The sequence below is a fragment of the Pelmatolapia mariae genome, linkage group LG10_11, assembly GCF_036321145.2.
Source record: "Pelmatolapia mariae isolate MD_Pm_ZW linkage group LG10_11, Pm_UMD_F_2, whole genome shotgun sequence".
Lineage (NCBI taxonomy): Eukaryota > Metazoa > Chordata > Actinopteri > Cichliformes > Cichlidae > Pelmatolapia > Pelmatolapia mariae.
In genome coordinates, this window is record NC_086236.1 from 30198126 (window position 1) to 30226058 (window position 27933).

General features: G+C 45.3%; 1 protein-coding gene across 5 annotated transcripts in view; it reads left to right on the forward strand.

The window, feature by feature from the left end:
- ascc3 (activating signal cointegrator 1 complex subunit 3) overlaps positions 1-27933 on the forward strand; it is a 159634-nt gene that overhangs the window by 123510 nt on the left and 8191 nt on the right. For 4 of the 5 annotated variants that reach the window (XM_063488583.1, XM_063488582.1, XM_063488584.1 and 1 more), the window contains exons 22-36: positions 342-496; positions 3452-3550; positions 3627-3795; positions 4561-4781; positions 7915-8000; positions 8180-8346; positions 8535-8680; positions 13568-13688; positions 13832-13974; positions 16572-16709; positions 17933-18053; positions 18249-18381; positions 19937-20062; positions 26412-26523; positions 26601-26735. In XM_063488583.1, coding sequence (XP_063344653.1) covers positions 342-496; positions 3452-3550; positions 3627-3795; positions 4561-4781; positions 7915-8000; positions 8180-8346; positions 8535-8680; positions 13568-13688; positions 13832-13974; positions 16572-16709; positions 17933-18053; positions 18249-18381; positions 19937-20062; positions 26412-26523; positions 26601-26735 — 2072 coding nt within the window. Of the gene's footprint in view, positions 1-341; positions 497-2762; positions 2966-3451; positions 3551-3626; positions 3796-4560; positions 4782-7914; positions 8001-8179; positions 8347-8534; positions 8681-13567; positions 13689-13831; positions 13975-16571; positions 16710-17932; positions 18054-18248; positions 18382-19936; positions 20063-26411; positions 26524-26600; positions 26736-27933 lie in introns of those variants that run through there. The other variant, XM_065471801.1, reaches the window with a different exon arrangement.

Below are 27933 nucleotides of genomic sequence, written 5' to 3' on the forward strand. Positions count from 1 at the left end.
GTGCTGCAGACTCTCAGATAGTGGCAGAGGCCTTTCAAAACACTGCTGTGCAACACTGGCATCACGGCACTTTGTTCGACTTTGCCTTATTTATTTAAACCACAGTAAATCGTGCCGGTGCGTCCGTGTGTCTGTCCTGATGGGATCATATTGTTTTTATTAACTGCACCTTAAAAGTTGTTTAAAGAAGAGAAAAGTGTTTTTGAGTGGAAGAAGCTCAGACTAGTGCTTCATCCAACATAAGCCAAGCTTTTATTTAAATATTAGCTTTTGCTAATATACAGAAAGTTCATGCACACTCGTTTTAATAACCACCTTAATGCCAGGTGTACTTTTTCCAGGTCACATGCTGCACCACGTCAACATCGGGTTAACGGTCAAACAGTGTGTCCACCAGATCCCCTCGATCTCAATGGAGGCCACCATCCAGCCAATCACACGCACCGTGTTGCGTGTTCGTCTCATCGTCACACCTGATTTTCGCTGGAATGACCAGGTACAGACATACTGTCAGGTGTGATTGTACCAGCGCAGGTTACTTATTCTTGTGAGTTTTCAGGATGGTTCGCAGCTGACCTGACGATGAGTGTGAGGGACAAATATCAGGGTTAGATCAACAGTCCTTTCTCCTTTGATCTGGTGTGACATATTTACAGTTCAAACAAGTCTCCAACTTAAAGATCCGTCCGTCCTTTCATCCATCACCTCAGGTGATCCGAAGGAACAGAACGCTAAGCAGGACATTCCAGATGTCCTCTCCCCACTTTCCAGTTCCTCCTGGGGGGTCCCACAGTGTCCCCAGGCCAGATGACATGTCCTGGGGTCACCTCCCAGTTAGTCCTACCCAGAAAACCTCCAAAGGGACGTGTCAAGGAAACATCCCTGAACCGCACGCAGGAGCTCTACTCCGAGCTCATCACCCTATCTGTAAGCCTGAGCCCAGCCGACCGTTACCATAGCAGCTTAATTTGTAAGGGACTTTAAAACAACCACAACAGACCAACGTGCTGCACAGCAGAGTAAAGACATCAAGACAGATACAAATGAAAAAGACAGAAAACAACAAAAATGAATCCAGTTCAATGAAATCAACAGGAGGTGACCAGCCAGAGGAGGCGCCGGTGTCACATGTTAGGAGCTGCGGCAGCAAAGGCACGCTCCCCTCTGAGCTAACTCTGAGTCTGCGGGCAGTGCCGCTTCTAAGACCCTAACCAGAGACTGAAAGGACCCTGGCTGTTCTGAACAATCAGGGACTCGTCCCCACACAGCACCTCTCACCACGGGACACTCTGGCTCCAGCCCTTTTCCAGAACCCTCTCCCAAAGTTCCCCCTCCTCAGTTTACATCGTGGTTTCTGCTGTGAACATATCACAATCCACCCCTTTAATTATGCATTTAAACACATTATCGTGTCACATACTGATGCATGCATCGGGGCAGTTTAGGGTTCTTGCTCAAAGACGTGCGGACGTTAAGGTTGATGTGACGCTCCCTCCTACTGAGCACAGAAGAATGACGAGTCCAGGGAGAGCTGGGCTGTCCATATGTTCGTTCTCCTCCTGTGCTCGGGCACCAGATACATACCAAAACTACTCACAGACATTCGTATTTCCACACTGGCCCAAAGAAGAGCACCCCACCTACCTTGTTCTCCCAGCCAGGGAATCTCCATCTGTCCCTGAGAGCCAGCCTGTCCCACCTTAGTGGGCAGCAGGGATCATGTGAAGCTTAGTCCAAAGTTTGTCACGCACAGAAAGCTCGTTGTAGGGGCTGAATACGAAGATGAATGTTTATGTCCGATTAGCAATGCATGCTGCAATCATGGGAGAGTGGTAATGGAATACCGGCTGGCTTAACTGTGATCCTGCTGCAGAGCCGCGACACATGTACCGACACATGAGCCACTTCCCTGGTGGCGGCCAGGAAACGCACCACGCTGACTCATTATGATACAGGATGACATCATTCTCCAAGGAGCGTTGGCTGTTTGTGGCAAACTGCCTGCTGGTTTGGTGATTTAGGTTATAACATCAGCACAGGGTATTCAAATGCTTCATGCATGTTTGTCATGTCCCCAAATTCAAGTGATTCACCCGAGTGTTCTGTACACACTCACAGGTGGGAATGAACAGAACCCAGCTCCAGGTCACCTCGGTACTCTAGCAAGGGGGGGGCACAGTACTTCTGCTTATTGGACTGACTCCATGATGGTGAGATGGGGCTCTGTGGGTCCTCGCCATCTGTTGCAGGGATCCATGTTCATCTCTGCCAAAGAAAGTTTCATGTGACTTTACAGGCACACAGAGAACATATGATGTGTAACGATGTGTAAGACACACTGGGTTTTCCCTCTAGCACAGGTCAGGGGTGTCCAACTCCAGGCCTCGAGGGCCCGTGTCCTGCAGGTTTAGACGTGTCAGCTGATTTAATGGCCTCCTCAACATGTCCTGAAGTTCTCCAGAGGCCTGCTAATCAACTAATCATGTGATTCAGGTGTGCTGACCCAGGGTGAGATCTAAAACCTGCAGGACCCTGGCCCTCGAGGCCTGGAGTTGCACACCCCTGGTCTAAGTGGTAGTAGTACCAGACATTCATGGGGGGGTTAAAAAATGTCCCTCTGAGTCTAAACTGGGTTGAAAACCCCGGGGATTCCCATGATGCATTGAGTTTTTCCTTTCCAGTCACTTTCTCACTCACTATGTGTTAATAGACCTCTCTGCATCGAATCATATCTGTTATTAATCTCTGTCTCTCTTCCACAGCATGTCTTTCATCCTGTTTTCCTTCTTTCACCCCAACCGGTCGCAGCAGATGGCCGCCCCTCCCTGAGCCTGGTTCTGCCGGAGGTTTCTTCCTGTTAAAAGGGAGTTTTTCCTTCCCACTGTCGCCAAAGTGCTTGCTCATAGGGGGTCATATGATATGATTGTTGGGTTTTTCTCTGTATTTATTATTGTGCTATCTACTGTACAATATAAAGCGCCTTGAGGCGACTTTTGTTGTGATTTGGCGCTATATAAATAAAATTGAATTGAATTGAATTGAAAAACTGAATTCTCTTTCTGTGCTGTTTCCAAAACTTCAATTCAGTGATAAATGAATGTTTATACTAATTTTCTGTTTCTTAGTTTCAAACTATGGCAAAGTTGTTGTTAGACTTCTTCATGACACCTGCACATGGTTTCAAAAATGCACAGATGTGGGCAGTGTGGTGATGCATGTAGACAGACAGACAGACACCATTTTTCAAACATAAAAAACAAAAACATATTTTGCAAAAGAGAGAGAGATAAAAGGCTTTCAAAAAAGCTACACTCAGTGGGTTTTTGTAGCTCTTAGGATTTTTGCAGTTTCTCTGGGCCTTGCAGGGCGAACCTGGGTTAATCAGGGAACTAAAATAAGTGTTGGTTCCCTGAAAAGACTGTAATTCAACGCTGTTCTTTGTGTGGTTCAGGTCCATGGATCAGTGGGTGAGCCCTGGTGGTTGTGGGTGGAAGATCCCATGAATGATCACATCTACCACTCTGAGTATTTCCTCCTGCAGAAGAAACAGGTTTGCTGTATGAGTCTTGGAGCTTAGCTCAGATGAACACAAAGAACAGAGAATGACGGCGACCTGTTCTCCTCAGGTGGTGTCAGGAGAGCCTCAGCACATCGTGTTCACCATTCCCATCTTTGATCCGTTGCCCTCACAGTACTACATCAGGGCCGTCTCTGACCGATGGCTCGGTGCTGAAGCTGTCTGCATTATCAACTTCCAGGACCTGATCTTACCAGAGCGACACCCCCCACACACTGGTATACACACTCAGACACACAATGCCACCCACAGGTCCTTCATGATGTTACTCTGAGCTCTGTGAAGAATGTGGACCAGTACTTACAGCCCTTTTAGTAGAAGCTATATTCACTGATTTTGTTCAAATATTTATTGATTGATTTTTGCATTTACACCCACGGATCTGTCTGGAGCACTTTGGTGTTGTTAGGGTCAAAGCGCTAACCTTCAGATTACTGGACTCTACTTCTTGAGCCACACTGCTTATGTCAGATACAGCCTAGAAGGCTATAAGTGTAGTTTGCCCAAAGAAGGACACTGACTGGTCAGCTGACCTTCTCATTATTAGACAAACCAGCCAAGGCCATAATAAGCAGAGCTGCAGAGCCGTGTGTCCACTTCAGCCACATGTGTCTTTACCACAGCTGGAGTGGACAGCAGGAGCTTTGGACATAAAAGCTCTCAGTGCTCTGACTGTTTCTTACTGGAACCAGAGCGCACTGATCATCACGATAAGGTAAAAAAGTAAAAAGTAAACTGCACAACTCATCTACTCTTAACGATCACAACATTAGCTGTTGGGGACAAACCTGCTGCACACTGGGCCCAGGTCACATTACACACTCTGATCAACATCACGGTTTGGATATAAAAGTCTCACATTGGTACTTTCTGTTGTTTCTAATAATCATTGTATCATGTAGCCACCTTTAAACTCTCAGTTGTCTTGTGTATCCTTGGAGACCCTTGTCCCATGATCCTTTGCATGACTTCTTCACTCTCAGAGCTACTAGACCTCCAGCCGTTGCCAGTAACTGCTCTGGGTAACCGAGAGTACGAGAGCCTTTACAAGTTCACTCACTTCAACCCCATCCAGACCCAAATCTTCCACACACTGTACCACACCGACACCAACGTGTTGCTGGGAGCGCCGACGGGCTCTGGAAAAACCATCGCAGCAGAGATGGCCATGTTCCGGGTCTTCAACAAGTATCCGTCCTCCAAGGTAGCGTCACTGAGTCCCTTTGTAGGCATGTTCAAGGAATCCACTGATCTATAAGGAACAGAGAACCCTCCACAGTGCTGTGTTCAGAAAATATGTCAAATGTAAGAAAACACTGCAGCTGAGCCCCTTAGCATCAGCTCTTTGTTTTTACAGTCATCGTAGCATCGTTCCATGAAAGCTTTATAGGCACTAACACTGCATTTCATTGAAACATGATGTAAATTCAGATGAATAAATAAGTATATATGAACTGTGGGTTTGGACATTGGGAATTTTAGGAATTGAGAAATTAAAGGAAAAAGATGTGCTGGAAGGTAAAAACAAGCACAGCGTTGCAGAAGCAGCACAACAACTTTGAGCTCTGTTGTTTTGTTTTTATAATTCTTGCACTTGTTTGGGAGTCAAAACTGAATTGAAGTGAACATCTGCTCCATTATAAGCAACTGTGTGATGGTCATAGTCTGAACAGCTGGAAGTGTTAGCCTCACTATAGTGGGCTAACTAGTAAACAGTGACACAGTGGGCCAGTCCATTTTATTGCACTGAAACAACACGCGGTCACATGCTAGCTGTACCGTAATGATGAATGAATGAATGAATGAATGAATGCTTTATTGGCCATATGCAGGTTGCCCCGCAGAGGAATAGAACCCCCCCCCCCCCCCCCCCCCCCCCCCCGACTTACACACACAACATAGACAACACATGGGAACACAAGTCGGAGATCGGCAGTGTTACAGAAAAACACTGAAAATGTACACAACAATGGGGAAAGTACAAGAGGAAAAAAAGAGACCTCTACTCATGCTGGGCACGAGAACAGGAAACAAAAAAACTCCTCTGCACAGAAAGCACATAAATGTCCACAGTACAACATTGGAGCACGTGACAAGCCACAGGGTAGGGTAGGGGGTGAGGAGTAGTCCGAAGGAAAACACAGCAGTCGTCCTGCACAGCGCTACCATTCCAGCGCGGCACACAGACCCGCCGTCTTCCCCCACAGGAAAAAAAGCATCAAAGGCGTTTGGAAAGGGAGGGGGATGAGTGCGTGCTCATCAGTGTAAGTGTATGTGTATGCATGTCCAGAGTTCAGCTGAGACAGTGTCCTCCGCCCTATCAGGCTAAGTAAACAGTCTGCCAGCCAACCCAGGTGGCCTTGCATGGAACAGGAAGAATAGTCAACACAGTCGTTATCAGGGAGTTGTTTTTGTTCGGCACCAGCCTTGGACCTGCAGCTGGCGCCGTGGTGTCCGCATGTTGATGTCGTTGATTTTTCTTTTCTGCGAGCAGCTCAGGAGAATTTCAAAGCTGTTCTTTAACAGTCCGACACTGGTCTCTCAATCTCCCGTTGGAGAGCCGCGAGCCTCCCCATGATGGTATCAAGCTTCTGTTCCGTGGTGTTGCCATTCTTTTGATTCTGAGACCCCACAGCCGCAGTGATCCGTTCCACGATGTGATCCACCTTTCGCTCCAGGGTGTCATTTTGAGCAGGCCTCTCTTTGATGTATCCCAATATACGCTCAATGCTGTTATGTTGAGTCTTCACGGCAGCTGTAAGCGTCTCCAAGGTGTAAACCATGCTTCGTTCGTTGTGAGAGGTCGCGCCTCGTCCCATCGTTTCAATTCCAGCGTGCAGCTTTGGGGGGGGTTTGAACAGCCGGTTCCGCTTTCTTAATTCTCCGATAAGCCAGGGCCAAGCCAGCTCCGATCAGCAAGAACCCTGTTATCATGGTTCCGAATAGGTAGATATCTTCAGCGTCCTTGATCGACAGTCCCGCCAGGCACAAGATCCTCCATGTCTGCCACCCGTCCATCGTGTATCCGGCAGGGAAAGTCCCTCCAAGGCACTCGGGCTCTCCCGAGCCCAGACTTCTCGTTGAGAAGAGGGTGTCAATAGCATTCAGAGACCAGTTGATCAAATCCATAATTCTCTTTTAGGTTTTAGAGAACGACAGTGAGAGACTGTTCAGGGAAAGTAATACACACGAGACAGGACAAGGACACAAGAGGCTAAGCAGGGAAGATAAGGGGAAGGAGGAGAGGAGAAAAGTGCGACCGCCTTCGCCAAGAGCCAAAGAATGATACACCTCACATCGTGTGTTTAAAACTAGATTCATTCAAGAGTGTTTCCTCTGATTTGACAGTTTCAGGCAATGACCTCATTAAGAGGAATAGCAGGGCTAAAAGTGGGAAAAGCCATTACCAGTAATCTGGGAGCTACTCTGAGCAATATGAACATAGTTTTGGTGTCTGTAGGTTTGTTCTACACATGACTCTCGTTATGTCCATAACTTTGACTTGTATTGTGCAAATTTAGAGGACGTCGTCATGAAGACTTTTGCTCTTTAGTTCGATGGTGGTTAGTGTACCCACAGGACAACGCTAACAGAGTGGCTCCTGGAAGTTTCTCACCAATGGACCGAGCTGCACTGGTAGTGATGCTTATAAGGAATCTGGACTTCTTTAAGTTGCTTGAAGACGTTTCACCTCTCATCCGAGAAGCTTCTTCAGTTCTGGAACTGAAGAAGCTTCTCGGATGAGAGGTGAAACGTCTTCAAGCAACTTAAAGAAGTCCAGACACTTTTCTTTGCAAACTCCTTTGACTACGATGACCTGGATGACTGAGAACCTTCACAGACTTATAAGGAATCCACTGTTACTTCAACATCAGCTCTGGGGCTTTGATGGTGTGAATGATGCCATGTCCACTTAGTCTGGTTAACTGTTTGCTTTGCAGTCAACCTGCTGTTGTCACTGACTGTGAATGAATGGATGCACAGCACACATACACAGAATTATTCTTTATAAAAGGCAATGAGTCTATCACCGGTCTGCATGTTACTGTTATTTGTGGCCATTTGATAAAAATGTATTTCAGCCCTGGAGAAAGAAACCCTAATGATGAGTGTAAAAGCTCTCTGTGGATCGCCTTACTGTGGTCGTTTCATTCATGTAGTAAACAGGATCCACACCCTTCCTTACCCTGTGACACCTGGATCCCAGCAGCAGTTAGCACAGGTGGTTTAAACATACAGCAAAAGCAGCTGAGATGATGATTCTGCAGCAGAGCAGTCAGTGTAGGGAAACTAGCCGAGCTTGATTGAGTTATTGTTTGCCTGTGTTCTGTGTTTAGGTCGTGTATATTGCCCCTTTGAAGGCCCTGGTAAGGGAGCGCATTGAGGACTGGAAGGTCAGGATTGAAGAGAAACTTGGAAAAAAGTAAGAACAGAGAAATTCGCCATGTGAAGAGGCCTTAAACACATGAAACAAGCCAATGATGACATGGTTATTAAACTGGTATCAATTAGGTCTTAAACATAATCGAGTTACTCCTGCAGACACACTGTAAATGCTGTTTATATGACACCAACAAACAGTTTCTTCTTGTACTTGTGAAGCGTGGTGGAGCTGACTGGGGACGTGACTCCAGACATGAGAGCCATAGCAAAAGCTGACCTGATCGTCACCACGCCCGAAAAGTGGGATGGAGTCAGCAGGAGTTGGCAGAATCGAAGCTACGTCCAGAAAGTAGCTATTCTCATTATCGATGAGATCCACCTGCTGGGTAAGAGTCTACAGCACACCTGGGGCGGTTGGTGTGGAACAGGTCCTACCTGTATGTTCTTCACCACAGCTGAAAAAAGCTTTCATTTGCTCCATGTAACTCATGATGTCTTAAATATAAACATGTGAAGGCCCTGAAACAGGACTCTCTGTTAGCTGTGTTAGCGTTAGCACTGTGTCTGTTTCCAGGTGAGGACAGAGGTCCGGTCCTCGAGGTCATTGTGTCCAGGACCAACTTCATCTCGTCTCACACTTCCAAGAGTGTTCGAGTAGTTGGGCTGTCCACGGCTCTGGCCAACGCTCGAGACCTGGCTGACTGGTTGGGCATCGGACAGGTCGGCACCTGCATTAATCATCACACCAGGGCTGGGCGATATGGCCTAAAATCCATATCACGGTATAATTTGAAGCATGTGCGGTAACGATATGTATCGCGATATATTCTTTTCTTCTGTATAACATATTTTACACAATATAAGGCGCAGTTAAAATCCTTTAATTTTCTCAAAAATCGACAGTGCGCCTTATGTATGAATTCTGGTTGTGCTTACTGACCTCGAACCAATTTTATGTGGTACACGGCGCTCAAAACTCCGTCAAAAATGTTTTAGTACAACTTTGGTAAGCTACGAAGCCGCACCGCTTGATGGATTGTTGGAGCATTACGGCTACTGTAGTCAGGAGCCTCACGGAGTAATCTGGGTCCAAAACTCGGTCAGCTTCAGGTCCCAAAGTCAAACGAACACTGCGGCGTCACTGAAAGTTACAAACTGTCTAAATTCTTTCATCTTTAATAAAATGATCAGCGTTGCTGCTTTACCAGGTGTAACAATTAAGTTTAACATCCAGGCATCCATGAAAACAGAATTTATTAAATTCAACGGAGTTAGAAGTTAGCAGGAAGTTAGCGGAAGTTAGCTCGCTAGCTTCCACCTAAACATGATATAGCATGTTCTGACTGAGAGATTGCTGAAAAATTCAAACGTACAGCTCTGCTATCACTTCCAACATAAATGAAGACAGAAAACCAAACAGCAGTGACGTTTGTAGGGTTACTGAAGTTGGGCTAGCTGGTATATAATGATGTGCTATGTGATCGCTAGCAAAACAGCTACGTTAGCATAACCTTAGCACAGTGAAGCTGGAGGATGAACGCTAACTTTTTTCCACTCGATAAAAGTTAACGTGAGGGTTCCTGATGGTTAGGGACAAATGCAATCGCATGGCAGGATGCTGTAAACGGACCAAACTTCAGTCAGGAGAACAACTGAGATAATCCATCCACAATACCAGGTTAGTCATTAACCCTTTAAGACCTACCATAGAACCAAGTCCACCAGTGCTTATCTTTATATTTTTACATGCTAAAGTGCCATTTGTGGGAGCATTTCAAGTTGCTATACATCAATACAACCGTTATAGCCCAAATTTTAATATGTATGCATTAAGTCCATAGTAACTACATAAATTGGAAAAAAGTGCAATAAGCTACAAAAAATCTCCAAAAGTTGAATCTGTTCATCTGGACGTAGCGTTTTGTGGGAGAAACGTTTCGTCACTCATCCAAGTGACTTCTTCAGTCTCAGCTGACTGCAGGTTTCAACCTTATAAACAGTACATTTGCATAATGACTGAAACCAGCCCACTGAAGGAACAATGGGCTGTGAGGTCAGTTCCTTAATCATAATTATGCAAATTCCCATGACCATTGATCAACAATCACTGACCAAAACCCACTGATCAAAGACCACTGATCAATGGCCATGATCAGTGGTCCTGGATGATTGATAATGCATCAAGAAGCTACAAAAAAATTGAAAATCTTTTTTTTTTTTTTTTTTTTTTTTTACATATACTTCTAGTTAGAGAAATGTAAGAGGTTTATCTCTCAAAACTGTAAATACAAAAAAGTTGCACAAAATAGTTTCCCATCACAGGAAATTTATTTTGAGTGTCTTCAAAGTTTTATTCTTGAGTTACACCAATTTTTATATACTGCAGGAAAAACAAAAATAAATATTATAGTGCAAATTTGCAAAAAAAAACTGCATGTGCATCAAAATAAACTATTTGCAGCAGTGCAATTTGAGTTCTAAGCATCCCAGAAACAACACAGTAAAGCTTGAAGTCAAACATAACTTTTAAAAACACCAGCATAGTCTTATAAGGCCCTAAAGGTAAAAAACTACATTTTCCGCGAAAATGTCACTTCCGGTTTTGGGCAGGTAATGGTGGACACGCGATAGTTCGTGCTGACGTCTATTCCAACGTAGGAAGTGTTATGAACAGCTGATCGGATTGGCAAAGCGTGTTTCTGGATTATGTTATTGTTGCTGCAAATGCTTTTTATGCAATTTTTGGGAAGCTATATGTGGAAGGAAACCGTGACCTAGGACAAGCTAATGGCATAAGATGTAAGTACAACTCCTCCGGTTTCATATGCAAAAAAAATTATTGCGCTAGCAGGGCTCGCAAAATTTCAAAATCCCTGGTAGCCCTTCGGGCAGGCACTCTTCAGTTTTTGGTAGCCCAAAATAAATTTAAGTAGCCCAAATAAAAAAAAAGGACAATTTTTTGATTGATGTTTTGTTTCCTTTACAATATTATACTTTAATGTATAATATTTTAAAGGAAACAAAACATCAATCTAAAAATATTTAAAACACAAATTACAACAACAATTTCAACCATCAACTCAAATATTTGGTTCTAATTGAACAGAAATTTCTATGAACTTGCAAGAACTGTGTACAACATGAATCAGTCTGTGTCAGATCCTGAATTTGAAATTTCCACTGAAATCACGGGTAAGAGGCAAGTGGAACCAAGCAGTGGTAGTTCACTTTTTGCAACATAGTACCCTATTCTAAACAGATTTTTCAGGACTTCTTGTTATGCTTGGTTTACTTTTAGTATGCTTTTTGCAATTGGTGTTTGTTCTGGGAAAGATATTGCAGACTGAGCAATAATGTATTTCTTGCATTTCTCATGGGTTCTGATGGGGTCTTTCTGAAAATGACTGGTCCCAGTAACAAAGGCACTTGTCGACTCAGAAATCGAGGGAAACTCACAACACACCCGGCAGAACATTATGTTATTTAGCTCGTCATATTCCAGCCACATAAATTCTTTTGTCCATGAAACCAAAAAAGCTGCGCTTTCTTTTTCCCTCATTGTCTGATTTGTCATAACTTTTCCGTTTTGTGGTCGGCTTTTCTTTGGCTGCCCCTTCTTCACCCTGACCTCTCTTGTTTGGCTCTGCAGAACTAAAATACCTGCCTAAAGCCATCTGCTCTTGCACACATACTTACCTAACGATCAGCAATTCTCTGCGCAATCAACCTCTATCACATGTTTAAGCTTGCTGCAGGAGATTTCACTTGTCATGTTTGATAGTAAGCTAACAATTGATAAGACGATGTCAGAGGAATTGGTGCGCAGTTAATCTGTGACTTACCAATTACTTTCATTCCTATGATAGCCCGACGGGCAGGGCTGAGATGGATTTTGGTAGCCCGACTGGAAAAATCGCTAGCCCCGGGACGTCGGGCTAGCGATTTTGCGAGCCCTGGCTAGTTTACATGTTTCCAGTTCTACAGAGATTTAAAAGTAGTTACGCAAAACAGAGCGTGCCTGCTCCGACCGGTTATAAAGGGTTAATATACTGCAACAACATGGGAATAGAGCAGCTGGAGAGAATTCAGCATTAATGAATCAAAGTGGGGGAAGTGGGGGAAGCGCAGTTTTTGGCTTTCCTCATATTCCAAAAGTGCCTGTCTCTTTGCTATTACTGTCGCCCGGCATCATTTGCAGATGATGTTGTTTTCAGCCACTGCAATGCTTTCGACCAAAACAGGCGCATCTTGATGACACCATCAACATGCGCTATCGCCGTAGAGCGCTATAGTCAAAATCTCTACTGTTGGCCAAATTTATATCGTTTCTACCGTATACCGTTTATACCGCCCACCCCTACGTCACACACTGCCATCCTTTATATACAGGCTTACCAGCTAAAGTCAGTCAAATATTTTGTAATGTAAAACAGCGTCTGTCTGCGTGTGTGTGTGTGTGTGTGTGTGTGCGCGCGTATAGCTTTGGATGCCTGTCTGCTTGCTCTTTGTTGTTCAGGCAGAAACCATAAATATCCATTCTATGTTTTCATGTCTGTATCAGTGTGATATATATGATACATAATAACAACACTGAGCATCAGAGTGATGGAGAGGAAACATTTTACTGTCACATTCTCAGCTCTTAACATGCATACAAGGCTCATTGTGCTGTCGTCCTGAGCCAACTGTGTCCAGGGTCGTAGGACTAAATCTGTGTTCACTAGTTAATATTTGATCATCTATCATAGATTAGAATTCAGATTCTTCTTCTTTTCACATCATAATGAAGTGTTTAGTTTTCTTATTTTTCCCACTCATGTTTTGTCTTTTAATGACTGTTTGTGTCACACAGGCAGACAAAGACACAAACATGTGGCATTGGCTCCACCCAGGGTAATAGTTACTCATGGTAATAGTAACTCAGGGTAATAGTTACTCTGCTAGTGGTGGAAACTGTCCCAGTTCAAACAAAGTACAGAAAGTCCTCATCACACTCAGTTTGGTGTTGAAGCTGTACCTGAAGCACTGCTCGTGCCCTGCAGCTGCTGCTCGATGATGAGCTTCATCAGCAGCCTCCATGTTTGTGTGTAGTCCATCCAGTACTTTGATTTTGTGGTGTGTCATGAACATTAGAGACTAAAAGGAGCTTGCAGCAGTTTAACAATCCTTTATATCAGCCAGTCCTTGTAGTGTCTGTAGATGTGAGTTACACTTTGCACCATCAGAGTCAAACACTGTAGCTTTCCTTTGCTCTGCCTTCAGAGCTGTAGAGGAGACGTGCTGGCAAACCAGATTGTCTTTGTGTTGTCCATAAATCTGGCTGCTGTTGGGACTGAGCTGCTAATCCATTATCCAGGCTTTAAGACATCTGCAGACATGCTGCAGCCCTCAATATAATAACACAGCAAAAAATGCCACACACACAACATCCTATCACACAGTAAGTTCACTTTGGCCATAGCGCCTTATCACACAGTAAACACAGAGAGTGGTGCAGGCTCTGTGCCTCCATGACAGTGACAGAGTGTTCACATTGCAGACAGACGGGCCTTCCTGTTGCCAGCTGCGCACATTAAATCTTTCTTCTTCTCGTCTTTGGTCTAACAGGTGGGTTTGTTTAACTTCCGTCCGTCTGTGCGCCCGGTCCCGCTTGAAGTTCACATCCACGGTTTTCCAGGACAGCACTACTGCCCCCGCATGGCCAGCATGAACAAGCCCACCTTCCAAGGTGCAGCTTTGTACACACTGTTTTTGCACTTTAGCACATGTGCACGTGAGATGTTGCTGGCTTTTCATGCAGCATTTGTTTGGTAATACTCCTTGACCATGTGCAATATTGAAACTAACTCTACTGTTTTGGACTCTCCACAGCGATACGCGCTCACTCTCCAGCCAAGCCTGTGCTCATTTTTGTGTCATCACGAAGGCAAACTCGCCTGACCGCCCTGGACCTCATCGCCTACCTGGCTACAGAGGACAACCCCAAACAGTGGCTACACCAGGATGAGAGAGAGGTTTGCTGACACACAGCCAGCAGTACTGCTCTTTCATGCACGCTGTGTTCATATGTAATAATAATATTCAAACATTTTAAAGACCCTCAAGGTCACCTTACATTAGTACAACAAAATAAAAACAAAAGGTAAACAAGAAATAAAAATACAAGAATAAGTAGTGTATATATATTACACACACACACACACACACACACACACACACGTCTGTTTATCTGGGGCCGGGTCGTGGGGGCAGCAGCCCAATCAGAGAAGCCCAGGCCTCCGTCTCCCCAGCCTCCTCCAGCTTGTCTGGGGGAACACCCAGGCGTTCCCAGGCCAGCCGAGAGATATAATCTCTCCAGCGTGTCCTGGGTCTGCCCCGGAGCCTCCTCCCGGTGGGACATCTTGGATCCATATATAATCTTTTACACAGAATCAAAATTATGAAAAAAATAAAAACTTCCAGGATCAAGATTATTGGCCCCTCGATTGTAAGAGTTAGTTGTGGAACAAACAAGCAGCAGTGATTGGTTGTCGTTACACGTCTCCTGATCATTCCCAGCCTGCTCTTCCGTGGCAAAACTCCTCCACGTTTGATGGGAGGGATTCAGGTCAGGGCTCTGAATATTCACTGGATTTCTGGAGCTTGCTCTTCACTGGGAACACGACATGTTTTGGGTCATTGTGGAAAACCACCCAGTTCTACTGCTGACTGCTGCTGAGTTTTCTTTCTAAATGTCATGTGTCCTTCTTTCCTTCCATCACAACATCATTGTCCCTTCTAGAGACACTGATCCCACAGCATGATACTCCCACAGCCGTGTTTCACTGCTGGGGCGGCGTTCACCCTCCCTTCTGATGCCAAATATATGATTAATTAATAGATTTGGATTCTTTATTAATGATGTTCACAGTGAATGTATTTACGTTAGGCCTCCCTTCATGGACACTGAGAACATGTAATGAGCTGAGCCCTGTGCCCATCCTCACCCTTCTGTTACCTGTTTATTTATCTGGATTAACATTACTAATCTAACCTAAATTATAGATGTGAAAGTCATAGATCTGCTTTCCTGGGCCCTGCAGACTCAGTAAATATGCAGTGTCTTATACCATAGGCAGATTTCTGTGTGTATAGCCCTCCCGCCTCAGTGTGTGTGTGTTCTACTGATATATGCCGCTGCCTGCTGCTTCCCTGCACCGGCCTGTGTAACAGCTCAGCTTCCTGCTGTTTGACTGACAGGCTTCTAGTGATGGCTGCTTAACGCTCGCCGGGGGTCACCGCCACGACAAATCCCGTCTCTGACCTGACAGCTCTTTCTTCCCTCTGCTGCTGCTGCTGCTCTCAGGGCCTGATGTTTCTCTTCCATTTGATTTCTACAGCCTGAACGTTATTATCTCATACCCACTGTTTCACTTCAGTTAGTGTATTTGAAATTTAAAATGTAATTTGAATCACTGTTTTTATTCAACATCATCGTTCTTTCTCCCAAAGCTGGGTTGGAATTGGTTCTTATGTGCATCGTTTCATTTTACTGCTACACAGACACTTCTCAGAATAATGACATATTATCTCATATATATTTATATATATATATATATATATATATATATATATATATATATATATATATATATATGTATATGTATATGTGTGTATCAGATCAGGGAGGCCGTTCCTCCTTCCTTCCTCCCAAGTCTCTCAGTAGGACAACAGAGTCTCCAGGTGGAGCACCTTCCAGCACCCCACCCAGGGACTCTAAGAAGGCTGGGTACTCTGAACTGCCACTTTGGCGCATAAGCGCAGATGACAGTCAGGACCCGTTCCCCGACCCTAAGGCGCAGGGAACAAACCCTCTCATCCACCGGGAAGAACCCCAAAGTACAGGCAGCAAGCCGAGGGGATATTAGAATACCCACCCCAGCCCGCCGCCTCTCACCAGGGGCAACTCCAGACTGAGACAGAGGCCAGCCCCTCTCCAGGAGACTGGTTCCAGAGCCCAAGCCATGCGTAGAGGTGAGCCCGACTATATCTAGCCGGTACCTCTCAACCTCACGCACTAACCCAGGCTCCTTCCCCACTAGAGAGGTGACATTCCATGTCCCAGTTGCCAGTCTTGGTAGCCGGGGATCAGCCCGCCAGGGCCTCCGCTCCTGGCCGCCGCCCGGCACACAATGCACCCGACCCCTATGGCGCCTGGTGGGCCTGCGGGAGGATGGGCCCATGTCCCCTTTTCGGGCACCCTCCCCGGGCCTGGCTCCAGGGCGGGGCCCCGGTAACCCTATCCCGGGCAGGGTGAACTGTTCCCTCGATGTTTTCCTCATAAAGGTCTTGGCTAGTTTTTTCCATATCAGTCAATATGAGATTTGTGAGTCAGGATTGGGTTGATGTCCAATTTAAATATGTTATAGGTACATGAGGATGGCAAACGTCCACAGAGACACGCCCAGTGTAACAGCACAATTTTGAATAAATGAACACGACAGACCACATTAGAAGCAAAGCTCTGGTTTATCCTACTGAAGCCCTGGGACTAGAGAGCTCGTTACTCCTCAGTTTACAGTGAGATTTGTTTTTCTTACTAATCACTGTTTGTGCTCTGGTTTGTTTGCAGATAGAGGACATCATTGGCACCGTTCGAGATTCCAACCTGAAGCTGACACTGGCCTTTGGGATCGGCATGCATCATGCAGGCCTCCATGAGAGAGACAGAAAGACCGTAGAGGAGCTGTTTGTCAACTGTAAGATTCAGGTATTCCCTCACCCGGTGCTGGGCTGCTAATCTGGCACAGCTGATGCACATGTAGGCTGATGGGTTAGTGTCTCTATAAATATACAGGCTACGGTCCTAGCAGCACTGACAGCAGCCTGTTCATTCATTTTCATAACTGACACTGGATTGACCAATTGAATCTCTTAATGCAACCGGCCCCTCCCCTGCCCTTCCTGTGCGCTCATGCACCTAATACAGGGGTGGGCAATTCCAGGCTCCGAGGGCCGGTGTCCCTGCAGGTTTTAGATGTGTCCTTGAACCAACACAGCTGATTTAAATAGCTAAATTAGCTCCTCAACATGTCCTGAAGTTCTCCAGAGGCCTGGTAATGAATTCAGGTAGTGATTCAGGTGTGTTGACCCAGGGTGAGATCTAAAACCTGCAGGACACCGGCCCTCGGGGCCTGGAGTTGCCCACCCCTGACCTAATAGAACTGCAGTTTAGTGAGGAAGAAGTGACCGATAAGGATGGACAAACAACAGTAAAAAGTGCTTTACAGTGTTGTTTACATGGCTCTTTGGCATTCTCATGTACGCACGTTTCCAGCTGCACTCTCCTGCTCACACACACACAGCTCCCTCCTAAGGCAGCTACTGAAATGAGGACGACACGGTTGGTGTGATGGATGACAGCTGTGGCAGCCAGCCTCCCCTGGCACCGCCCCCTGAACCCACTGCTCCACCCTTCCCCTGCAGCTGAGCCACAAACCACACCCTGCCACAGTGGGGTCAGCATCTGCATCTGCTGACCCCACTCTGCGTGTGAAGGCAGACAAACTCGTACCTACTGCACCAATGTAGTGTACATAGAAATGCAGCATATGTGGCAAAATGAGTGACATGTTTAACAGCGTTAAAGTCTGTGTTTGGTATGACCACCTTATTCTTCATCACAGCCTGAACTATCTCAGGAAAGCCTTCCTGTCATTTCCTTTAGTGGTCTTCAGGATCTTTGAAGGACATTCCAAAACTTTTCCTTTGCCTGGAATTTCTGTAATCGGGCAAAACCTCCAGCTGTCTCTCTCCGTCTGCCTGTCCTCACTTCCTGTTGTTCTGTCTGTTCCACACACAGGTCTGTTGGTGCTACAGAGGATGAATGCTGCTACATTAATCCTGTGCAATGTTAGATCCTGTCACGCCTCAGCTGCTGTGTCTCTATCTCACATCCTGTTTGGTTGTAACTCATTTCTAAAACGTCACCAGGTTCTGATTGCTACCAGCACTCTGGCCTGGGGAGTGAACTTCCCCGCTCACCTGGTTGTCGTCAAGGGAACCGAGTACTACGATGGCAAATCCAGGCGCTATGTGGACTACCCCATCACAGGTACAGCTCAGCGACAGCCTCGGTGTGGTCTCTGTGGAGCAGGAAGTGTGCTTCCTCCAGTCTGTGTGACGTTAAACTCCGCATTAAGAAGCTCTCTCATATAGCTGTCACTGACGCTCAGAACAAGCCGCATTAACAGATCGTAAACGTTCTGCTCTAAAGGTTGTGTGTAACAGTGTGTGTGTGTGTGTGTAGACGTGCTGCAGATGATGGGGCGAGCAGGCCGTCCTCAGTTTGATGATCAGGGCAAAGCAGTCATCCTTGTCCACGACATAAAGAAGGATTTCTACAAGAAGTTTCTGTACGAGCCGTTTCCTGTCGAGTCCAGGTAACAGCACAATCTTCATCATCAGGATTCCTGCCATAGTCATCTGTTAGTGTCAAAGACTGGCCCCATCTGTGGATCTATGTCTAATGTATTTAAATCTTTATAACCCGTTACCATTACTGTTCACACCAAGGTTAAAGTAATGTGATATATATCAGGCCTTATGTGAATACATGTTGTCAGTATAAACACGATGCTGCTGTTTCCCCTTCAGATCAGTCTGTCCACTCTGCAGCACTGCTCAGCGTTTAAGTGGGACATGATATTTTCAGTCTTTACATGATACTTTCTGTACGTTCACACAACACACGCCACACTTGCAGTCATAGTTTCTCAGTGTTTTACACTGTGTGTGTTTGTGTGTGTGTGTGTGTGTGTGTGTGTGTGTGTGTGTGTGTGTGTGTGTGTGTGTGTGTGTGTTTTACACTGATTTCTTCTCCTTTGTCAGACCCACAGGCTGGTGCTCTGAGGGCCTTACAGCTCTCTTCAAGTCTTAGATTGATGTTTATCATAAACGTAAACATTAAAGATAAGAGCAGCGCCGAGATGCCAGGGCGTTAAATGATCCGTGTTTCACCCGTCACTCTCCGAGGATGCTAATAGCACCTACATAATAAAAGAGATCACAAATTTTATCTCGCTGGTTTTTGTTGAGTATTTATATGATGGTGTATTGGGTTCAGTATAGCCAAGAAATTACAATTAATGTGAGTAATATTTCAAGAAAACAGCTCATTTTTTCAGAGGCCCTGAAATGTTTCATATGAAAGTGCTGCAGACTGGAGCCACTACAGAGACAGGACGTTTTTTAAATTCAGTTTTTGGACAGCGGTCATACTTTGTGCGTGTTCTGGTCAGAGGGGGAAATCTGACAGGAAGCTAGAAAGACTCTAGGGAATCTTTCAGAGTAAACAGAAAAAAAGATGGTTTTCACTATCTTTTCGAATTATCCCGTCAGACCAAATGCAGAAGTTTGTTTTACACAGACATGTTGAATGAAGTCATTCAGAACACTTACTATCAGCTCATGTTCACTGTAATCACACATGAATGCAACATCAGCAGCGTCGTTAATAAAGATCAACTGGTGACCTTATACACTGTCGTTATAGTCTCCTCCCTGTTAGCAATAGCATTCATGTGTTAGCACAGGTAGTATGTAAACAAAGCAGACTGCTCATAAACAGTTTATCTCTAACATCAGCAACAGGCTTGGTATCAGATATGAGACGTGTTCTTTGTAGTGTGACTGAAGTCTTTGGACTGCACTGTCACTGTAGAGCCACCGTGATGACACTGGTGGGGCAGCCATCCGTGGATCAGAGCCCAGGGTTTGTTTCCTGTTCAGTGTCGAGCTGCAGTAGTTTGTGTGCATGGCATCATCACTGTCCTGGAAACCACTGCAAGTGATGCAAAATTGTATTTACATGCTTTTAGTTTTTTCTTTCATTTAGGTGCTGGTTTGACAGCACCATCGTTACCCTCTGCCAGCATGCTGCTGTTTAGAAAGGCCTGCAGTGATAAGTTAACCAGCTGATGTGTCGTGTATCCTCAGCCTCCTCGGCGTGCTGTCTGATCATCTGAATGCTGAGATTGCTGCAGGAACCATCTCATCCAAGCAGGACGCCATGGACTACATCACCTGGACCTACTTCTTCAGACGGCTGATGATGAATCCCAGGTTAGCCCAGCTCCCAGCACACACACACACACACACACACACACACACACACACACACACACACACACACACCTGTGCATAGTGTAGACACAGCCTGGTTATTGCTGTGATGTGTTGTTCAGTCAAACATCTGCTATGTAGACAGAGCCCACTCCAGAACATTCCAGCCTGTTGGTAATTGCACGCCTGTCATCCCACATTTACCACTGACGGAGGCCCAGCAGTGGCACTGGAATTTTGGGTCAGTATTCACATTTCAGAGAGGCTTTGGAGCGTCGCTGGATTCATTTGTTGTCATCTGCTGCAAACTGTGGGCACAGCGTCCCTCACTGCAGCCCTACTGACTTCACTGTTTCTCACTGAAAGATGAAGGAGTGATTTAATCATCAGTTGTAATGTTATAAACAGCATTACAATTACAAAGCAGCCTGCTGGGTTTCTAAATAGTGTTCATAGTAAATGATCATACTTTTGTTTGCCTGACAGCTCCGTGTTGACTATATACAGACACTGCACTGGTAAATGGTAAGTGGACTGGTTCTTATGTAGCGCTTTTCTGAGCACTCAAAGCACTTTACACAACTTGTTCATTCACCCATTCGCACAAGCACTTTTTCCTAAGTGCTCCCTAACTACATTCACACTCTGATGGATGCATCTGAGAGCACCATGGGGTCAGTATCTTGCCCAAGGATATTTGGCATGCAGACTGGAGGAGCCTGGGATCGAACCGCCAACCTCCCGGGCTGTAGGTGACCTGCTCTACCTCCTGAGCTACTGGAGATGGAAACCAGTCAGAAATGGATAAATGGATCAGGATCAGATATCAGACTGGTTCAGCTGGTGTCTTTGCAGACACAGAAGAAGCATGTGTGCTCTTACCTCCACAGCACATATCTGTGATGTCATTCTTGTTAGGCTGAGGTGATTGGACAGGGTTGGAGCATAGGAGCAGCTTCCTTCAGGCTTGTCTTCATCGTGACAGGCAGGTGCAGTGTCTGCATCACTTCCACTGTTACCCCTTTGATAATAATAATAAGGCTCCCAGCCGTGTTCAGAGTGTGTTTGACAGATCGCAAACAACAGCAGCTTCAGCTCTGGATCAAACCGTTCCCTTCTCCCTGCTGCCATCTTCTCCTGAGAAATGGAAGAACCCAAAAGTTCTGTTTCTTCCTTTTCTCGTGCAGAAACTTCCGGACAGCTCATCAGTGCTCACCATTTTTAGCAGCGCATTTTGTGAGGATGAATTTTCCACAGAAACACATCGTGTTCAGTATGTGTATATATTTACATGTTACATGAACACAAATTCAGAATTTCATTTTTGATTTTTCACAACACGCTGGGTGTGTAACAGCAGAAATGCAGGACAGCCTAATTATAGCTGACTCTTTCTGTAAGCTGTGTGGGATCTAAAGACTGTATTTCCTTTAGATCTGCAGCCAGAATGAAAGAGACGTCTCCTTTACACACAGCAAATCTATCCCTGTATCTGCCTGTGTTGGTTCTACAGACATGATCGAGATCTTAACCTGAGACCCAGAGTTGTGGGAACAGTACTGAGCATGCTGCAGATGAGTGGGCTCGTTTAGATTTTTCCAGAGTCCGACTGAGTCTAGAAATAAATGTGAAAATCACCTATGAATAATATCTATCCTGAGCACTAGATTAAAGTCTGATAAAAACGGACAATAAACCCCAATAACAAAGATTTGTGTGTTTTCCAGTTGGGGTGCACATCGCTGAGAGTCAATCTTTCAGATGAATTGTAAGCCTAATGATGGGTTTGATGGACGAATGAAATGGAAGGATGGCTGTGCTTGAAGAATCCTGTCAGAAGACGCACGGCTGTTGATTCATTTAAACTAACTTAGATGAGATTAGATGAAACTTTATTAATCACTCGGGTGGGAATTTCAGTTTCCAGTAGCACAGCACCGACACAAGTTGCATGTTACAGATACAATAAAGGGCAATGAGAGTAAGGATATAAGCATAAATATACCATATATACACATATATAAATACAGAATATATAATATATATGTTTACTTTACTTTAAACATAATTTTGTTAATTTGGTGATTAGTTATTAAATCAGAGCCAAAGATCCCCAGTTTGAGCCCAAGAGGAGAATCCCCCCCGGGGAGCCCCCACCATGCTGAGCTCCCTGTGTGGATGAGAGACCCGCTGAAAGTTTCACTTCCAGGTTCTGGGAATAGATGCCTAACAGTGCACATCCAGCTGAAAGGTTTTATTATCGTTTCATTTGTGAGTTTTTATGGTCAACTTTGTGTTTTCTCTCTAAGTTCTGCTGATAGAGCTGATAGGAGAGGGGAAGCTGTGAGGCTGGATAGTCATGTACCTGTGGAGCTGCAGCATACGATGCTTACTCTGCAGAGGTTTGTCCAGTTAGCTGTGAAGCTTCGGTGGTTTCTGGACCTTTTTTGTCAGCTAACAATAGTTCACCTGTAGCTGATCGGGCGGTCGGTGAGTTTTTGGCTAACAATAGTTATTTCCATGTTTGAGACTCGGTGATGTGTGAGCTCAGCTGACAGATCAGCTCCAGCACCACACACACACATTTGTGCACGCTCTAACAGACACACACGCACGCACACACATGTTTGTGCACGCTCTAACAGGTGGCCTCACCTCAGATTATTAAATTCACTGTTTGTACCTTCAGTGTGCCCGTCGTTCTCTCTGGTATCTCCAGAAAGCTGCGTGTTACATCTATCACTGCTGCTTTCAGGCTTTGATTCCCATAACACACACACACACACACACAAACACACACTGGGTCCCAAGGGCAGCATTACCGGCTGACTCGCTGTGCCATCAGCAGCTTCATGGTGGTGAGCCTAATGGCGTGACTTCGTTCAAACAGGCCCCGCCTCTGAAATGTGTTTGGTCATAAACACGCTCGGTGCTTGTGTGTCTGTGCTGCTAACATGTGGAGCAGTGGCAGTAACACACGCCCATAAATAAGGCCATCGAATGTCTCCACGGCTGCTTCTAGTCCTTCAGCTGTGATTTCACCTCCGCGTTAGTGCGCTATGAAAGGTTTGGTATGATAATCATAATGACATTTGTTACATGGTTTACATGCACGACTGTACAATGACGTCTTCCTCCACCTCAGACAGCGTTTGCATCACACACAGTTCTGAATGATCCGTGTTTATCTTGTTCTTAGTGCAAACAGTGTTTTTGTCAGGGCAGTGCTGCTGCCTCAGTGTTGCTGCTTTAAACCAGACAAATGCACCGAGGAGGAGGAGCGCTGCATGTGAATATTATCACAGTATAGCCTGATTTAAAACTGGACCCCTGTGAAACCGTAAGTGTTTAATAAAGTCAGAGGTGAACAGAGCTGCCTTTCCACACGAGGAGTCATCCCATCGCCCATCAGAGAGGATGCAGCTGTAAGGTGCTCCACCTTAAAATTCCATCCATCTTTTATCTACAGTTCATCACCTGTGTGAAACAAACCGCTTTGGCTGCCCTCCTCTGCCCGTCCTCACACCCAGGACTCTGTGACTATCATGGGCATTCGCTCTTACTGACATGACGACACCACAGGAACAAAACTATTTCCCAAAGTAAGAGACTGAACTTGAGCCCAGAGCAGCACGCAGTCATGGGGCCGCTGCTACCACAACCTGGGCCAGCAGGATAAATGATAAGTGCTGGAAGTTGGTCCTGAGCAGCTGGCTGTCATTATATTCTTATTCAGTGTTAGGTCATGATACATAATGTAACCCAAACTCTAAATAGGACCTGAAAATATATGACAAGACTGTAGGATTCATTATTAAACTGTAGGACTATTTTCTGCTTCTAGCTCTTTGATGTCTAAGGAGCTTGGAAAGAAAAGCGTCTGGACTTCTTAAAGTTGCTTGAAGACGTTTCACCTCTCATCCGAGAAGCTTCTTCAGTTCTAAGGTCAAATGGCCGAGAGTCCCAGATTTAAACCCAGTGGGAGTATCCCCCCAAAGAGGGACAAAGGACCCCCTGGTGATCCTCTAATCACATGAGCCAAGGTGTGAAAGCGGGTGTGGGACCCAATCAGCCAGGGTTTCGGGTGAGCTCATTGTTAAACCTGGCCCCACCCTATCATGTGAATTCCTGAGGTCAGATGGCCCAGAATGTGAGTGGGCGTTAAGGCGTCTGGGAAGGGATCTCAAAACTGGATTATAGATGGCAGACAATTGGTGTCGTAAACCACCGCCTCTGTTCAAAGATGGTCGCTCACAGTGGACATAGATGGCCTCTTTCACTCCTCTTTCAAACCATCTGTCCTCTCTGTCCAAAATGTGAACATTGGCATTTGGCAACTTTAAGAAGTCCAGACGCTTTTCTTTCCAAGCTCCTTAGACTACGATGACCTGGATGACTGAGAACCTTCACAGACTAGCTCTTTGATAATAACTGAGAAGAGTCAGTGACTCAGTTTGGAGACATGCATGTATATCTGACATTGAAATCTTGTATTTTTTGTCAGTTTTCGAGGATTTTAAAACAAAAGAAAAGCATCAATGCGAGTTTATAAAAAACTATCTTACAGTTACAGTTCATCATTTCGTCTTATCAGCTTTAGAAAACATGAAATGTGGTTTTTAACTGACTATAGAGAACCAGATGGCACTAATTAGCACAACTGCCCGTCAGTAATGACCCTGTTTTCCAGTCTTACCACGATGTTGTTGATACATCCACACAGATTTTGTTGCCCCGGATCTTAAAATGTTTCCTTCAGCATGGAAAAAGCCACATGTGCTGTAGTTTTCCAGCAGTACAGGCACAAATATTGGCTTTGTGAGCTAATGAAAGTTGTCTTTGATTATGCTTCTGCTGACTCTCAGGTGGTAACTGTTAGCATCTCTGAGCATGGAACCCATTTTTGCTGCTGGTGTCTTTTTTTAGGTAATAACGCTGAAACCTGAGAGTGATTTTCCTGCAGCAGTTTGTCTCAGCTGTGTGCAGTCAGGAGAACAAGCTTTGCTACTCTGTGTTTACTGGATGCTAATGCTGTTCCACCATCATCATGTTCTGCACATGCTAACATGGATGTTATTAGTGTTTACATGTTCCTAGCATTAGCCAGTTTGTTGAATCGCGACTCTGTAGAGCCCACACTATAGTGTGTGACCTCACAGTCTAAGGCTGGTGTGTTTGCTGAGAACTGCTGATGTCTGACTTGCAGCTCATAGATCCTGACCTCCTTTACTGAAGGCTGTGGAGCTGATTGTGTCTGTACTCAGGTCGTCAGAGTAAGACGTGCCGAGCCAACGTGTGCTAATACCCAGAGCCTACTGACAGCTTTGCAGGCCGTCGTCTATGATGTTGTAGCTGTTTACGGTCACCAGCTGACAGCATCACACTCAGTCTGCCCTCCTGTGCTGTGATTGGTGGTTCAGCCAGCTGTGTAGAAGAGCAGAGTTACAGCATGTGAGATGATTGCAGCAGTCAGTGTGCTGATTGGCTGATCCTAATTCATTCTCACAGTAATGAGGCCAGTGCAAATGTGAGGCTTTCTTCTTTTAATATTTTTGGATGTATTCATGTTTTTAAACATGCTTGAAGTAGTTTGACAATAGTTTGAAAATTTGAAACTAAAATTTCACAGCAAGCATTGCATATCTCTGTACAGTGGGCCATAACCTGCTCAGGCCTGTGATGATTTCACACGTGAGCATGTTTGTGTGGAAGCAGAACCATAAAACAAGCTTCAAGGACGTCTTTCAGGTATCTTGGGTGTTGCAGTGGTAGTAGCTCTGACCCAGAGTCACAGAGGTTCTGGAGACAGGAGAGAACCTTCACCTTCAGAGGAGACGTTGTGCCTTAGTGGTTAAACCAACATGTTTCTAAATGTGCAGCTTTTATTTTGAAGGCAAAGGTTCTCCATGCTGTGCTCTTGACAGTTGAACTGCTGAGTAGCTGGCGGCTGTTTGCTTCCTGTGTTAACGTCTGCTCCTACACCAGCAGTGATGTGGAGGTTTGGCCTGTTTTGCATGTATACTCCTCCACCTGTGCTGCAGGTGGAGGAGTATACATGATGTCACACCAATGGGAGACCACAGCAGTGTCACAGTGTTCAGTGCATGTCCTACACATCAGCACCAAATATATTCATTATGTAAGTTAGTCTGGTTGGTATCAAATGAACATCAGTGATAACATGTGGAGCTGTGATCATGCATTCATTTATTTATTAATTATAAAACAGCTGTTTCACCTCAGAGGTGAGCTGAGGAGGGAATGAATGACCCCTCAGTCCTGGTCTGAGCCCCGTCCTGCTGAAGCATCTCACTGTGATTGTTTCCACTGTGTGCTCTCTGTTGTTCAGTTATTACAGCCTAGAAGACATCAGCCACGAGTCTATTAACAAGTATCTGTCCAACCTGGTGGAGAGAAGCCTGCGTGACCTCGAGGGCTCCTACTGCATTGAAATTAAAGAGGTGTGTGATGTTTTCAAGCATGTTCTCTGCACGCTGTCACAGATGTGTTCAGAGGTTTCCTTGCATCACCTCCTCAGGACGATCAGTCGACTGAGCCTCTTACCTACGGTCGCATTGCCTCCTATTACTACCTGAAGCACCAGACCATCCGCACGTTCAAGGAGCGCCTCAGGGCGGAGCTACCCATACACGAGCTGCTCTCTGTGCTCACGGTGAGTTTCATCTGCTGCTGTCCCGTCACCACTGTGTGTTTGTTTTTTACACCTGTATGACCCATGCAGAAGCGCTGTGGTGGGCTGAGACATGCAGCCAGGTCATCCATGCACGCAGCTTTCACTGAAGAGTGACTCCTGGGTGACTGGATCATCTCGTGCTGTCATCTGTCTGTTAATGTTATTGCTGAAAAATAAGCCGTTAGTGTGATTCTGCTCTTTGAACAGAGCATCAGCTGTTTCCACCTGCCCAGGATTCACCTGTTCATCGAGCACAAACCACCACTTTAACTTTTTCATGCTCCAAGTTATAAATCAGGTGAAGGCACAGGGTTACCTGCCAGTTTAACACATCAGCAAAGCTGTGAGAAAACGTTCTAACTCTGTATATAGACATACAAAGGTCTCGAGACTGAGAGGTGTCATCAACTCTGGCAGAGGTAGAAGACAAAGATTTCAAAGACTGTAGAAACAAAACTAGTGAGAGATTTGTGTAAAGACCCCAGAACAGCTGCCATGACCCCAGGCAGGAGCTGTAGTCCCACATAGGGGTGGGTTTTGATTATCGATTTATCGATTAAAATCGATTCTCGCTTGGATAACGTGATATCGATTCATTAAAATCCTGAATCGATTTTTTAATATAAATTTATTTTGCCCAAAATGCCAGAATCTCAGGTTAAACCTCACAAAATTTCAACAACCACCAAACAGCTAAAACAGTAAATGAGAGCAGGAACACGGATTCTGTACAAAGATGCTTACCCGACGACACGGAGACGGTCGGGGCTGAAAGCCGACAGCTCGCTGATTCTGATGTTTTGGCGGGTCCGCGCTTTGTGTTTACGCCCTTTTTGCACTGGATTCTGAAGCTGCAGGTTTTACAGATGTGATCAAATAATTACAAACTGACGATCAAAACAAACCGATGCAGAAAATGTGTATAAGCTGTCAGCTTGTTTCCAGGCTCACACCAGTTACTGTTAAACACAACGATCAGAATCAGATCCACGCTGGAGCAAACCAGTCTTATCCTTTTAACTGAACTCAAAGCCAACAGCCTGAGTTTGGACTCTTCATTTTGAAGCTGCCTGCAACATGACATTAGGACATGCAGCCAACAAAGCCTCCTCAGTGCTGCTCTGTGACCTCCTGATGAAGCAGGATTAGCAGCGATTAGCCACCATGTGACATTTTG